Source organism: Corylus avellana, chromosome 1, assembly GCF_965113065.1.
Source record: "Corylus avellana chromosome 1, dhCorAvel1.hap1.2, whole genome shotgun sequence".
Taxonomy (NCBI): Eukaryota; Viridiplantae; Streptophyta; class Magnoliopsida; order Fagales; family Betulaceae; genus Corylus; species Corylus avellana.
The window spans coordinates 35,089,871-35,105,964 of record NC_142490.1 but is presented as its reverse complement, the minus strand read 5'-3'; the positions used below and the strand labels follow the sequence as shown (position 1 = coordinate 35,105,964).

Sequence of the window (16,094 nt, the reverse complement as noted above, 5' to 3'; positions counted from 1 at the left end):
TAAAGGACTTTTTTCAGTTTATGAGTAAGCAAGTTGACGGATGTAATAACCTTGGTTTTACTAAGCAAGATCATAAGAATTATCTACACAATAAACGACAAAGTGCTTTGAAGCTTAGAAAAACTGCTAGTTTGAAAAGATATTTTAGTCATCAACTTAAAGAAAATCCTTCATATTATTATGTTTTTCAATTGGATGTTGAAGAGTTTATTATTAATATCTTCTTCTGGACTGGTGCAAGAATGATCATTGACTATAGTCACTTTAATGATAAAATAATGCTTGATACAACATATATACAAATAAATATGCAAGGTCACTTGGTGAAATTTTAAGACTCAATCATCATAAAGAGACTGTCGTATTTAGAGCTACACTTTTATATGATGAAACGATTGAACCTTTTGTGTGGCTATTTGAAATCTTCCTATAAGCAATGTCTACAAAGAAGCCAATTACTATTTTCACTTATAAAGAAGCCAATGTCTATAAACGACTGAACCTTTTTTCACTAAGGAGGACAAATAAAGTAACATCTCGCTTGAACCCCCTCTCTCTTTTCTCTCTCGCTTAGCCCTCTCACTTAGAAAACTTTAACCTAGCTGCCACCAGGTCTCCTCCCCTCTCCTTGTCTCCCTCTCCTTGTTTTCCTTCCTCATGAAGTTTTTACCTTTGGGTCTTCTTGGTTTTGAGTTTTCTCTTAACCTCTTTTGCCTTTCATGAGGACTTATCCATCGCCTTGTGCGATTTCTCCCTTATCCTCCCAAAATCGCAACATCTACACCTCCATTGCCGTCGTGTCGCCTCCTTTGCACCGCCAAATCGTCACCTCCATCCGGATCTATTTTGGGTTTCGGTTTTGGAAGCAAGATATGTCTTCCTCTATCAAATTTGCCCACTAAAGCGCCTTATCTCCATCCTGATCGGCATTCCTATTCCCCGTTGTCACCTTCCGCTCCTCCTCCGGGCAGCCACGCGCCGGCATGTGGGTCTCACGCGCCCATGCTACTTCGCAAATGTTACTATTTTTTGGGTTTGGATTTTTATTTCTGCTTTTTCATTTATATTTATGCTTTGTGTTGCTTTCTTTGGGCTTGTTTATGAGGACTCTTGTTGCCAAATACCGGTTTGCTTCTCCGACAGATCCATCTCGAAAATCATCAGTGCCTTCCTTCCATCGGCATCCTTTTGAATGTCTTGTTCGTTGCTGCTTGCTTATGGGGTACCTTTGGGTGTCTATGGGTTTTGCTTATTTAACCACTTTTAGCGGCCATTTTAGAGCGGGTCATTTATGATCCATTGCCTACTATTTGTGTATACTTACTGTAATTTTTGTTTTTGATGTATTGTTAGGGAGTTCACCCCTTATTTGGTGTTTTAATCCTTGTACCTACTCCTTATTTGCTTAGGAAAAAAAAAATTACTATTTTTACTAATCAAGATGCAACAATGTCAACTATTATTCAGGAAGTGAAGCTCAGAATGTGACATAATACTAATAGGCACTTATGCTATTTACTTAAAGGTGGATCCCAATTTAATAAAGATTTCTTAGGATCTGTCTATGAGCATACACAACGCATGTGCCAACTACACAATGCATGATACGTGCGCAAGGCAAAATGCTAATACGCACTTGGTTAACCTCTAAACAACAGAATAACCCTTGCAAATAAGAAGCTAACGAGCCATTACATAATATAACATCATCACTCATCAGCATTCACTTCCCGAAAAACCATCTCTACTTGGCTCATGTTGGGTCTTGCATCTATGACTTCATCTACACAATGTAGAGCAACCCCAACCAAAGCTTCCATCTTACACGTCATATTTGCCTTCCATTATAGGGTCGACGATCTATTCCTATTCTCCCTCATCCATGTAACCAGCCTTTGTGTTGTTATGTCTCCCCTCCACCATCTATAGATGCATGCCCTTTGTTGGGCCCTTTCCTGTCACCATCTCCAACAACACTATTTCAAAGCTGTAAACATCGACTATGGAGGTGATAGGCAAATCCAAGACCCATTATGGATCCATGTAAATTCGAGTTCCTCATATCCTTGAAAAGCTTGAGTTCTCATTGTTACCTCTACTTTGAAGCTTTGAATGGCTGAAGTTTCCACCTTTGGTTTATAATTAATCTAAGTATGTAGTTGGCACATGTGCCAAAATGCTAATAGGCACTTGGGCTATTTACATAAAGGTGGGTCCTTATTTAATAAAGATTTCTTAGCATGTGTCTGAGTATACACTACGCATGTGCCAACTACACAACACATTTTGCCACATGTGCCCACTACACACGCATGACACATGATATGTTTCAGCTGTCACTTCCTGAATAACAATTGACATTGTTGCATCTTAATCGATGAAAATATTAATTGACTTCTTTCGAGACATTGCTTTTAGGAAGATCTCAAATAACCATACAAAAGATTCAATCATTTCATTATATAGAAGTGTAGCACCAAATACGACAATATCTTTATGATTATTGAATCCTAAAAATACACCAAATGACCTTACATCTCTATTTGTATTATACGTTATATCAAACGTTATACATCACCAAAGTGGCTATAGTCAATGATCATTCCTACATCAGTTTAGAAGATATTAGTAATCAACTCTTCAACATCCAATTGAAAAGCATAATAATATGAAGGATTTTCTTTAAGTTGATAACTAAAATATTTTTCCAAACTAGGAGCTTCCCCAAACTTCAAGGCTCTTTGTTGCTTATTGCGTAGATAGTTTTTATGACCTAACTTGGTAAAATCAAGGTTATCACCTCTACCAACTTTCTTCTTCAAAAGAATCCTTCATTCTTACTCATGATTCATATGCCAACTCAATTTCAACAGCTTCAGTTGTAGACATTTTTTTGTTGTGCTGACATCATGTGTACAATTATTGAGAGATGGAGATTGTGATTATGCTTAGCAATGAAGTCAGCCACCACATATTTGCCATTACATATAATAACTAAATATGAATTGCACCCACATCATTGTTTTACTATCTCATATGTCTATGCCTCGAATTCCCTCCTTATCACACACGAATCTCCTTGAAGTAACAATTTCGGTCTTTTTACATATGTTCATACTCTTTTCTAATACTAAACCTTGCATTTTCTAATACTCATTATAAAAATCATATGCAATCTCATATGATTCAAACTACATGCCTTTTAATGATGTAAATTCCATAGGCACGTTTGGAGACAAAATCTCCAATTGAGACATTCATTGTTATCCCTAAAAGAAATTACATTAACAAGCAAACACATTTTTTAATAAATAATAATAATAATAATATTATTTAAAAAAAAAAAAAAAAAAAAAAAAAGACAAAGACAAAGCCCTCGAAGAGTATATAAGAGAGTCAAATACCCTAAAGACTTCTATAATAAAAAATAAATCAGATCAGCCATATTCACCAAGTCAAATTAGGAATATGAACAATAACTCAATCCAAAAGAGATCTCAAAAAGAAGATTTTTAAGAAAGCACATTATACTCGCTTTCCTCAACGAGACGCCCATTCATTTCTCTCCAAATGCTCCACATTAAGAGAGCATGAATAACTTTCCGGATGGTCTCTTTGGGGTGTCCCTGTCCTTTAAATTTCCAACAATGAAGTAGCTCTAGGATGTTACTAGGCATCACCCAAGAAACCTCGAATATCTTAAGAACCAAGTGTCAAAGATCAGTAGTATACTCATAGTGGATAAGAAGGTAATTAACAATTTCATCACTCTTTTTGCATAGGCAACATCACTTAGCTAGAGACAAACCCCGCCTTTTAAGGTTATCCACCGTGAGGATTCTACCTCTGTTGATCTCCATCAAAAGAAAGCAATGCAACAATGGAATACTCTGACAACTACTCCCACAAAAAAAATGTCTATCTGAATCAGCATTAGGGTCATAAACGCCCCAGACAAACTAGTCCAAACCTGATTTGAATTTGCACGATAAAGAGTGCATTCCTAATAGTGTGAAAATGATGTGATTTAAATCCTACACTGATTAATAACTCGTTATTAGATTTAAACAAAACAAGATAAACATAGTGGATTTACTTTATGCACAAAAAACACAAAGACACACTAAGGAATAGACATAGATAGATGAATAAATAGACATACAGCTAAAGAGACAAACAAATAAAGAGGCAAATAGATAAAGAGATTGATTGATGAAGAGAGAGAGATAGAACTAATTACTTAGTTTCAGTAGAAGAAACTACTATAGAATAAGTATTACACAATGGCTGAAGATGACTAGACACCTCCTGCAATTAGTAATCAGCCCATCTTCTGAAGAGTAATGGATGCAGAAGACAAATCTTCAGCTGTCACTGGCTTATGTAGCTGCAGAAATGCACAAAGTTCTCAATTAAGGTGGCTGGAAGAGCTTGTGAAATCCCGTTACTCAATTAATGCTAACTAAAGTTATTTTATTAGTAACAAGTTGACTATGGAAGAATGAAGATTCATAATTCATGAATTTGGAAGAAAAAAAAAAAAATCTATCTTATACCCATAGACATTTGCATAATCCTAAGTTAAGAATATTTACATACCAATTGCAAACAACAATGCAGTTCCAAAGTTCTACTACAATTCCATTTGTTTCTATGTAAAACATTTTCCGTGAAACACTTTCATTATTTTGCGCTTAGAAAAATTGGTCAACCAAAAAGCACTTTCGGTCAATTTTAAAACACCCCATTGTTTTCTATAAAATGGTTCAAGTTTTTTTTTAAGGCTCTATTTGTTTCGATGTAAAAGTATTTCTTGAAATTTTTTTCATATTTTCTAGCATTTGGTGCGAATGAAAAATATTAGCTAACATGAATTATTTTCAAAGTCAATGAAAAATGAGACATTTAGGATGTAAAATGACTTACACCTCTCCTCATATATACCACTAACATTGTCATACTTTCTCATAAAAAATTCCCTAGAACTCATTTCTTCTTAAAAGACATCTATTATAGAAATTCTTCAACTCTCATATATGTATATATATGTATGTATGTACACACACAACACTAAAGTGCTCGTATTTTCTTATAAAAAATTCCCTAGAACTCGTTTCTTCCTAGAAGACATCCATTCTAGAAATTCTATACCTCTAATATATATGCATATCATGTATATATACATATATGTATGGATGTACACACACACTATATTTTATAATTTTTTTTTTTATAAATAATAGAAAATTTTATAAAAAACGTAAGGCACCCTTAAGTACACAAGCAATATATACATGATGCACCTAACTAGAACGAGCAACACAAAAACCAAAACAAAACATCAAGAACAACCCACGAAACCTGAAAAGCCCTCAAACCCGAAACCCACAAAACACCAAAAGCCCTCTAACCCGAAACCCATACGAAGAACTCAACACTACAAAACGTGAGCCTTGCCTTTCCCAAACCTAGAGGACACGCCTGAATTGTCATAGTTTATGGAGCATTCTAATTTCAATAGGTCCCTTCTACCTTTGGACTTAGAACAAACCCCCTTTACCTCCCAAGAATGATCCTCTTCAATGGTTGTCAGGAGAGCTACAGTCTTATCCTCATTCCCCTCATACAAGACCCCCACCACAAGACCAACATCCTTAACGCAAACCAAAGCCCAATCCAAGGGGGTGGCAAGGATAAAAATACCTGAAGGGTAGGGAGAATCTACATCCTCCCCATCCTAAAAATTGTCTCCTTCATCTCTCACCACCGCTAGGACCTCCAACCTTGGAGATGAGGAGAAAGGAGCACCGGCGTTATATGGGCCCACCGAAGAGGACCCAACAAGTCGAACCTCATCAAACCTTGGGCAATGAACTCAGAAAATGGCGGCCTCTAGGTAATAGTCAGCGGGACCATTGACCTTGGAGGAATGAAGAGAGGTGAACCTGTAACATCTGCGCTTGCCGTAGAAAACCCAACAATCCGGACCTCCAGTGAGGCGGACATCATGTTGGTTAAGCCCATACCCAAAAAGGGCCTAGGCTCCAACTCTAAACCCATATCAGGAAAATATTGGGTCATGGTCTAAGGTTTGGGCTTGCATTTGATGGCCCAAAGCCTCTTCTAACGCCGAGCTCGCTAAAGGGACTTGGGCTTGAGAGAAAGCCCAACCTTCAGCCCTTCAAAAACATCCCCGACAGTCCGATCAACTTTAGCTCTAATCCTCACAAGCTAAGCCTTCCACACCCAAAGAAGAGACTACATCAACACCTTTCCTTGTTGCAAATCCTCCTTGTCATTTGCAAAGCAAACAGGGCAAGATTCTTTGACTCGAGCTGTGGACTTCTACTTCTCGTTAGGGTGGTCCTTGCCCAACGAATTACCACCAACATGTTGATTTTTTCCCAAAGGTTCCCCAAACTCGCCGACGAGCTAGCCATTAATCGCACCGCCTCCGCATACGATGGCACGCCCTCTTCAGATTAAAACCTTTTCCCACCATGAAGAGTTAGATCCAACCACAATCCTAACCTAGCCTTCTTTCCCAATCTTCTCAGCCAAGAGCGAAGCACCAAAGGGTCCATTCGTGACTTGAACAAAAGCCTTCACCTTGTTCAACTCAACTGCAAATCGGCTCCAACCATGCCCTTCACGACCCTGAGGAAGTAGTAGTAGCCCTCTCCGGCCACTCATTGTGCTACCAACTTGTAACTAGTAACAAAATTAGCATACCACTCAATAAACCCAAGTATCATATCAGTTCCCATGCATATTTAATCACAGCTTGTTTAGCATAGATCAAAATTTGGTAGCAAGATTAATATGCCACTTAAAATTGACCCAAGTTTATATATGTTCCCCTGGATATATACTTTGAGCTTGTTTAGCATATGTCAAGATTTTATTTTCATAAGCATAACCTGTTTTCTGCGTTGAAGTCTATGCATCAAGTCTTCTATCTTTACAAAAGGGATAGAGCATGAACTTACTACTTTTGCAACAGAGAGCCAATGAAAAAAACGCAAAAAAGCATCATCATGTGAAGGGAGGATGTCATGATTCCAATATGTCACATCACGAAATTTTGCATTCACCTTCCAACAGTTTGAGTTCCCTTCAGACATGTCGGAAGCTTTTCTCTTCACAAGATTCTTTTTTCCTAGGACAAAGCCTGCAGAAGAAGAATTAAAAAAGAGGAACACTTTTAGAAAGAAAATGTAATTAAGGTCAAACATAACTTGGACGAGCCATTAACACAACCACAACAACCAGAACAAAATGAAAAACAGAAAATCTTGTAGATAAATTACAAGAATCTACTAAAGAAAAGCATGTCTCACAAAACCAAAGTGATGCACGTTCACTGAATAACCTTAAGAACCATACCAAGGGTAAGTAGCTCAGCGTGGCAAGAGCTTAGAACCAGCTAAGGTGCAAAGAGATGATACACAGGCTACCAAATAGGATTGAATGATGTCAGCATAGAAAACCCCAAAAATAGCAAATTGAAACACATTGAGAATCTAGAATTTGACCATGTTGTTAATTCTCCATACCATAGAGTCATCATCACAATTTCTGTTATCATTTTTCCACTTCTCCAAAAAACTAAAAACTTCTAAGTGTTGATTGGGTGTGGCAGTGTCGAGGGGCAACAAACTGAATCCATGTCCCACAATGGAATGTCCAAACTATTTAAGCATGCAGCAATCATGAATGAGGCTGTCAACTCTTTCAAGGGGAATGACCCAAATTAGTGCTTTACTCTTGGTGAGAATACACCATCATATTAATTTTGGCAAGGAAAGAAAGAAAACTTCAGCATCAGCCTATAAAGAGAAGAGAATTACAAAATAAATCATTGGTAGATGATTTCCTGAACTTGCTAGCCATTAGGATCACACCTTAAGTTGAAAATTTAATAGTGCCCACCAGGAAAGATTATTGTAAACACCAACCATTAAAGCATTTGGACTCAAAGTAAGCCAAAAAGAAAAATTGTGAATCAAGTGTACAAAAAGGATTTTGGCCATTTGAGATCTACCAATGATTTGATCAGCTAAACTGAACCAATCCCTCAACAAGGGAGGGATTTGAAGTGGTTGAGAGACTAATTTCTGAGGTCTTGGGAGTCAATTATTTCCTTTTGCTATAGGGAAATCTATGAGTTTTCCCTAGGCATCCTAACTTCAGAGTGAGCATAAAACCGAACATCACATATCCTAAAAGGAAAAGATGAGTGTAAGACAGTTATAATTTCAAAATACACAAATAAAACATCATGTGTCCAAAAAGACATCTCCTCTAACTGTTGGGTCATAAGGAAATAAACCATAAACACTTGACAATAGCAAAACACACACAAAATCCCAAAGGCATAGTCAGAATTTCATATTCAACAAAAAATATAAAACATAGAAAGAAAGAAATAATCACATACCAGAATACCCTTGTGGAATTGGAATGGCCGTTCCCTGCAACTTCCTTCCTCTGAAATAGGCTTCCTGCAGCTCTAACCCCTCCAACTCAATCCCTTCCATTTACCAAAGAGCACAAATTTCATGGAATTTTACAAAAACATAGAAAACACACAGAGAGAGAGAGAGAGAGAGAGGGTGCAGCTTACCAGTGGGTTTGGGTTTGAAATAGTGGGAAACAGAGGAAGGGCCGTCGTACTTGATGGAGCAGGGGAGCTGGTGGACCTTGCCGCCGAGATCCACCAAATCAGCGCCACCTTCACTTTGCCTCAGATCTATTATCGTGCTCTCTTCGTGCATCATGCCTTACCCCTTGCCTACTGCTCCATAATACCAACCCTAAATAGGTCTCCAAATTTTCCCGCGCTATTCAATTCTTTACCCTCACTCCTCATTGGGAATTGGAGTATCGTTTCCGTTTCCATAGCCGCGCTATTCAATTCTTTTTTATGGATAAATACATGCACTAACAAAAATTCTACTTCAAACCAATTAAAACATGCCACGTGTTATATGTCTCAACAAAAAATTAAATAACTTTAAAATAAATTAAAAATATTAAAACTTAAAAATAATAATTAATAAATAAAGAAGGGGCCGACTCCAGCCACCCCTTTGTGCCAATGGCCACCCTTTATTTTCTTTTTCTTTTTTCCTTTTTCGAAGTTTTAATATTTAATAAATCCATCATTAAATCTCTTTTTTTTTTAATAAATAAAAATATAGTATCTATTGTTGCTGTATAATAAATTCAAAACAAAATCCACCTCTCCCTGACTTACCTAGAAAAAGAAAACCTCATACATGCAAATGGTAAAATCACAATACCCATTACCCAATAATGTAGTTTCTCTTCTCAAAAAAAAAACAAAAAAAATAAATAAATAATGTAGTTTCTCCAATTTTTACTTTTCCCTGAATTACCAACACCCTCCATTGAATCCATTACATCACAGTGTCACCGTTGAGAACAAGAAGGGTACTTCCCAAAATGGACGGCATTAAGGGAAAATGGGAAAAAAAAAGAAAAAAAAGAAAGAGAAATAAATCAAAAGAAGAGAACATTTTTATGCTTTTTTCTTTTAGTTTTTTAGAAAATACAATTCTTTTTTTGTTTTTTTTTTTTTTTCATGAATAGAATAATATATGACTCATGACATGAAATATCTTGTTGGTTATAATTTACAAATGAGTAATGTTAGATACTATATTTTTATTTATTATTTGTTCAATAATTTTTACATGACACTCTAAATCAATTATTGATTTTTTTATTTATTTAATAAGGATAAATATAAAGATTAGTTGATAGTGTCACATCAACATTGTTAGATAAATATTTGATAGAATTATAATATGTAGCATTATTCAAATCATATATTTGTTACTTTACTTATCAAAAAAAAAAAAAAAAACTAGACATGACCCTTTACTCATGTGTGAGTAAAGGCAATGCAAACCGATAAATGCTATACTTACCAAATTTTTTCTTTAAAAGCTTGTTTCCAAATTATGTGTTACTATTACATGAGTTTGGTGACACATTTTCCAAAATAATAAATTTTATGGAATTGTGAGATTATTTGATAACCAACTTTTGAAAAATAAAAAATAAAAAATAAAAATTGTAGCACTTCTCATTCAATTGAACCTCGCCTCTCTTAAAGTGTTGATTAAATGATTAAATTTATCTCTTCCAAGCTATCAACTTAAGCTTATGAAATAACTAGTAATTTAACATGGCATCAGAACCAAAGGTCCTAGGATCAAACCTTGACTCCGTCAAATTACCCCCATTTAAATTAAATATTCCATGTGCTAAACCTCATCTATTAAAAAGGGAATTTGATCTCTTCCTATCAGATTAAACATCTGAGATAACTAATAATTTAACAATCTCACCCTCCCAAAAAAACAAAAAAACAAAAAAACTAGACTCCATAGCGGCAAGAAGCTTTTCCAAGATTGGGTTGAAAAAATTCTTACAATCCAGTTTGTAAAAAACTTATATCCCCTTTTTGTCCTCCAAAGCTATCGTGACTTTCCAAATCACGATTGAATTTTGATTCAATTTTAAAAACTACATCAATTTTTTAAAAACACAAGACATTGGATGACATTTAGAATTACTCTATCAAATTGGAGGTGAGCCTCTCCCACCAAATTGACATATTGCCAATAAATTAAACTTGCTTCCTCAAAGTTAGCCTGTAGCAAATTATTCAGGTTTTATCCAAATATAATCCAGATTCCAGACCAGTTCTAAGTCTTAATTCAACCAATTACGAGGCTATGAATGTGAACCAAGATGAAATAATTTTTGGCATATACAATACAAGAGCTACGACGAAAGATAACAAAGATAAGAAATATAGTTTATGTATAAAAATTCAAATACTAAAAAAGGGAGAACTGCCTCATCCTGCTTGTATGTAAAATTTCATAATTATCAATAATTGATACATGATGCATGTAAACATGACCAAGTGCAAACATCAATGAACATACTGCCTACAATTGTACCCCAAATCTACAGGGTCAAAATCTATCTTCTAACATGTATGAATCTGAAGCTTTCTTAAAGATCACCATCAGATTTAAGGTAACAGCTCAAAACTTGGGTCCACTTTTTTCCTCGTTCGTATAGGAGAAACTTTCAGCTCTCAGGATCAGTGAACATAGGGCCATCAAGTTCACCCATACTTGCAGAAGCAAAAGACTCGAAAGATTCCACCATTGAGAGGGAAGAAGCAGTGTCATCTGAATCCGTGACAATCTCATCATGTAGAATTATGTGATCTTCATCAACATCGGATGTATCTGACCCCGATGCTCCTAATAGCAGTTTGTTTATTGCCGACTTAGCAGTTTCAACAAACCATTCATCCTCAGGGAGTGCACTAATGACATGGCAGTTTTAGTTTCTAATCAAAAACAAGGGTGGGAAAGGGGAAAAGGAAATTAGAGAGAGAGAGCACAAAGTACCTTTGCGGGTCTATGCCTCTTGCAGAGAAGGTCCTGATTGCACGAGCGTTTATGGCTGATGCAATCTGGTGCACATGCCGAGATGGGTAGCCGGCAAAATGTGCAATTTCAACAGTGAAGTGCATATCAAGAATTAACTGCCAAGACAAAGCCAATTTTCAGAGAGCGAGAGAGGTTATTGAGCCAAGTTTATTTACGAAGATACATGAAGTGCTCTCGAAACATGATGAAGCTATGCAGTAGACTGCATACTTAAGGGTCCTCCGAACCATTTGAATTGAAATATTTTTCTCAAACCACATACACTAACAAAGATAACTTCAAGAGAGACAAATTAACAACATACTGAACTAAAGGACATGTTGACATGTTGTGATGCACCAAGAAAAAAAAAAGACAACAACAACAACAACATCAAATCCTTATATGTTTTGCATAAATTGCTAGGAGGCATGGATACTTCAAAAACTCTGGATTGTTGGTATCCGGCGCATATCAGACATGCAATGACTAAGGCATGGCCAGATACGTCCAATACCTGTTCAAAAATATAGAAGTAATTTTGCATTTCAGACAAAATCTGGAAACAGTCATAGCCCAATAAGGATTTGGCTGCTACTTAAATTTTTTTAAAGAAAATCACAATCACTGTCCACATTCTTTAAATCTCACTTTCTGTTTCTCGTCTCAGACGTGCTGCCACAAAGACTTCCACTTTCTCTCTCATTCGATTGTGGCCCTTTGCTTCAATAACTCTGCTTCAGCATTGATTGAGGCTCATTGTTAGGGGTTCTGTTGGAGGTGGTGTCTGGCAGTTGTATGAGCCCTGATCATACCACTGTCAGACACCACCTCCAACTCCCCATAACACCGTCCTAGTCCTTCAGTACCTCTATCCTTTGAGTGAGTTCATTTATTTTTTCAAATTTTTACCTTCTTTGACTTTCCTAATTGAGTAATAAAAAATTCTATTGAAAAAATGTTTGCTTCCTCTGTTATACTTGCCCTGAAAACAAAATCATTAATTGTTTTTAATTCCTTGATTCTTTTATGGTTGAGTTGAAATTAATTATAATAATATCTATTGTAGATTAATGTCTTCGAGTAAAGTATGGATTCTTATTCCCTATGATTCGGATGATCGTGCTACTCTTTGGAAATATGCCCTTAATTAGAACAAAGTGAAGGAGTTGGAAGCACAATGATGCTGAACACAATAACAAGAACTTCAATTTTTATTTATGTTTTAATTTGGTGTATTAGGCTCTGTTTACTCCGATGTAAAATGATTTCTAGAAAATGATTTTCGCGTTTTATGGTATTTACTTCGACGTAAAATAGTGGTCAACGGAAAATATTTTTCTTTTGACCAAAAATTCTTCTTAATTTTCAGAAAATGCAAAACCGTAAACCATTTTCCGACTATGAGCATCTCATTCTCAAATCGACGGACCTTGCCAAGACCCTCCTAGAGCCTCGTTGGGACTTGCTCGGGACTTGACAGGGACTCGCCCAGGACCCGCTCGGGACCCCGCCAAGACCTGCTCGGGACCCAACCGGACTTGAACTAGACACGCCCGGACCTGCCCGGGACTTGCCCAAGACCCGCCCGAGACCTGACCGAGACTTGCCCAAGACCCGCCCGAGACCCGACCGAGACTTGCCCAGGACCCGCCCGGGACTTGACTGAGACCTGACTGCGACCGGACCGGACTTGCCCGAGACTTGACCGAGATTGGACCAAGACCCCGCCGGGACCCAACCGAGACCCCGCCCTGGACTTGACCGGGACCCGCCTGAGAATTGCCCGAGACCCTGCCAGGACTTGACCGGGACCTACCAAGGACCTGCCCGGGACTTGACCTGGACGAAAAAATTTATTTTCCATGCGCGCGGTAAACGCCGTAAAATGTTTTCAATAGAAAACATTTTCAAGGAAAATGGCTTCCTTGAAAATATTTTTCGACGGAAATCATTTTACGTCGAAGTAAACGGAGCCTTAGTTTATGTTTTATTTGATTTTTATGAGTCTGTTACTTTGTAATTCAACAAAAGAAAATTTCAGTGTCTTAGGTTATGCTAGGTAAGTGAATAAAATCATGTTAGGCTAGTGATTAAATGGGTGTTGCCCTAGTGTTAGGGTTAGGGTTTAAGTCTAATTAAACATAAGTTTCCATTGTAATTGACAGTTTTTGGGTGAATAATATTTTGGACATGGATTTGTCTTCTTCTCCCCCCTAATTCTCTCTCTCTCTCTCTCTCTCTCTCTTTCTTCTTCCCTCTTGTTGGCTTTTTCATCTCCTCTATTCTTGTTTCTTCCTCTGCTTATTTTATCCCTTTCACGATTCTCTCAATATTGTGGATTGTCCTGCATCAACTTGGTATCAGAGCAAAGTCGTGATAGTTTCCTTCAACAATCACGATCCTTAATCCCCAATCATGGACCCCATCCAATTTGTAGCTCTTAGCACCCAAAGGTGGATAGATCAAATGAAGAGCATGCAAACTCAATTGGAAGTTGACACAATCTCTCTTTTGAGAAATTGGTTTTGAGAAAATTCTGGTGGGGTTTCCCTCAAGAAAAAAGGCACAATCTCTCTTTTCTTTCTTGGGATAGCATCTGCCAGCCTAAGAGCTTGGGTGGGCTAGGTATTAGCTCAATGAAATTTCTTAATAGCTCCTTGTTGGCTCGGCTTGGTTGGAAGTTGACATCAAATGAGCCTCTTCTTTGGGTTGATGCCCTTAAGGGTAAGTATTTGCAGCAAGGGTTTTCTTTTTTGGAGGCTCCTTATAATCCTGTTTCTTCTTGGATTTGGAAAGGGTTGCTGAAAAATAGGAAGGTGGTGGAGAAGGGAGCTTGTTGGTCTATCTCTACTGGTGTGAATATCCCTATTTGGAGTTCTCCTTGGATTCCCTCCCAACCAAATTTTAAGCCCAGGCCGAATGCTCTTCTTACGGAGCTTCCAGATTTTTTTGTGACTGATCTTATGCTCCCGGGTGAGCGTTCTTGGAATGTGGATCTTTTGAGAGATCTTTTCTCTCCCTCTAGGGTTTCAAGCATCCTCAGCATTCATATTCCTCAGGTTAGCTCAGCAGATAAATGGACTTGGGCGCCCTCTCCTTCTGGTCTTTTCTCTGTGAAATCTGTCCGTGAAGTCTCTTTGACTTAAACTAATAGAACTTCTCCTCTCTCCAGCAAATTGGCAGGCTCTTTGGGGCCTCAAGCTTCAAGCTCAATTGAAGCATCTTCTTTGGAAGATTGCTTGGGATTTGCTTCCTTCTAGGGCTAATATTGGAAGGTTTGTTGTCTCTGATGATTCTAATGCGTGGGTGTGCCCCTTCTGCAAAGGTCCTCTTGAGACCTTGACCCATATTTTCTTGGAGTGTAATCTGGCTTGTGCTCTTTGGAGTAGCTCTTCTTGGCCAAATGTGATTTCCTCCTTTTCGTCCAAACCTATTCATGAGTGGATTATTGCTGTTGTGTATCCAGCTGAAAAGTTGGCTATTCCTAGTGCAGATGTTCGTCATTTTCAATTTTTTGCTGCTCTCTCTTTGGATCTAATTTGGTTGTCCAGAAATAAATTGGTTCATGAGGCTCTCCTTCCAGATCCGGTTAAGGTTACTCAGCAACTTCACTCTAATTTGGGCTTCCATCTATTGGCCTGGAAGAAGGCTTCTCTCCCCTCCTTGTGGATTCCTCCTCTTGTGGGTTGTATAAAGGGGAATTTTGATGTTGCCATTAAAGGCAATTTTGCTGTTGCTGCAGTAGTTCTTAGTGACTCTTCTGGGGAGATTTTTGCTGCTGCTACCTCGAAGCTCCATTCCTCAGATGCCCTTAAGGGAGAAGCCATGGCTGCTCTTCTTGTTGCTCGGTTGGCTCGGTCTTCTGGTTTGGATGTTTTTGCTCTTGAAGGTGATGCTCTCCTGGTGATTTTAGCAGTGAATCAGCCTGCTCTTTTTTCTTCTTGGCATTTTATTTCTGTTATTTTTGATATTTGTGTTGAACTTAACCCCTTTCATAGCTGGAATGCTACGAAAGTGTCCAGATGTGCTAATTTTCGTGCACATGCGTTAGCTAAATGGGTCGCTACCCATCTTGTTTTTGGTAGCATTCCCTTAGGTTCTCCCATTCTCTCTTCCATCCGGATCCAGAGTGGGAAGGACCCTCCCTTGTAGTCCCTTTTCCCCTTTTCAATTAGAAAAAAAAAAAAAAAAAAAAAAAAAAAAAAAAAAAAAACTCAATTGGAAGACCTCCACAACACAATGAACACCACAAACCCCAGCTTTCAAAAATCATCGCCGTACCAACACCAACCAGCGTCAAGTCCCCATCGCTGGAATCCATCTCTGCAACCTACTACACAGCCAAGTCCTCATCACCCAAAACACCTCTATAGGTAGCCTTTCCAGTTTAATATGGTCACGCTTGTGCGAAGGACGCCTCTATAGCAGATAATTTGGAGCTTTTAGGCGGCTCCAACCAGTGGAATGTGAGCTTTGCAAGAGCAGGGCAAGATTAGGTGGATGTCTTTGCTTCTTTTTATTAGGAGTTGCGCCCAATTAAAGTGAGGAGAGGAAGTGAAGATCAGCTGTGGTGGGCTTTATTCAAAAGAGGACTGTTCAAGGTCAATT

The 16,094-nt window shown here is 37.8% G+C and overlaps 2 protein-coding genes across 3 annotated transcripts in view; both read right to left on the bottom strand.

Annotated features, from left to right (window-relative positions):
- Positions 1–4,119: 4,119 nt before the first annotated feature.
- Positions 4,120–8,889, bottom strand: LOC132172079 (ribonuclease H2 subunit C-like protein). Its single transcript, XM_088512156.1, has 4 exons — positions 8,627–8,889; positions 8,441–8,533; positions 6,980–7,171; positions 4,120–4,430 (listed from the first exon to the last, which is right to left on the bottom strand). The coding sequence occupies exons 1-4, from the start codon at positions 8,778–8,780 to the stop codon at positions 4,372–4,374; spliced, it is 498 nt and encodes a 165-aa protein (XP_088368282.1). The 5' UTR covers positions 8,781–8,889; the 3' UTR covers positions 4,120–4,371.
- Positions 8,890–10,838: 1,949 nt separating this feature from the next.
- LOC132170593 (LOW protein: exocyst complex component-like protein) overlaps positions 10,839–16,094 on the bottom strand; it is a 32,427-nt gene continuing 27,171 nt past the window's right edge. For both annotated transcript variants that reach the window (XM_059581618.2, XM_059581620.2), the window contains 2 exons: positions 11,463–11,599; positions 10,839–11,377 (listed from right to left, as the gene is read on the bottom strand). In XM_059581618.2, coding sequence (XP_059437601.2) covers positions 11,134–11,377; positions 11,463–11,599 — 381 coding nt within the window. In that variant the 3' untranslated portion in view covers positions 10,839–11,133. The remainder of the gene's footprint in view (positions 11,378–11,462; positions 11,600–16,094) is intronic.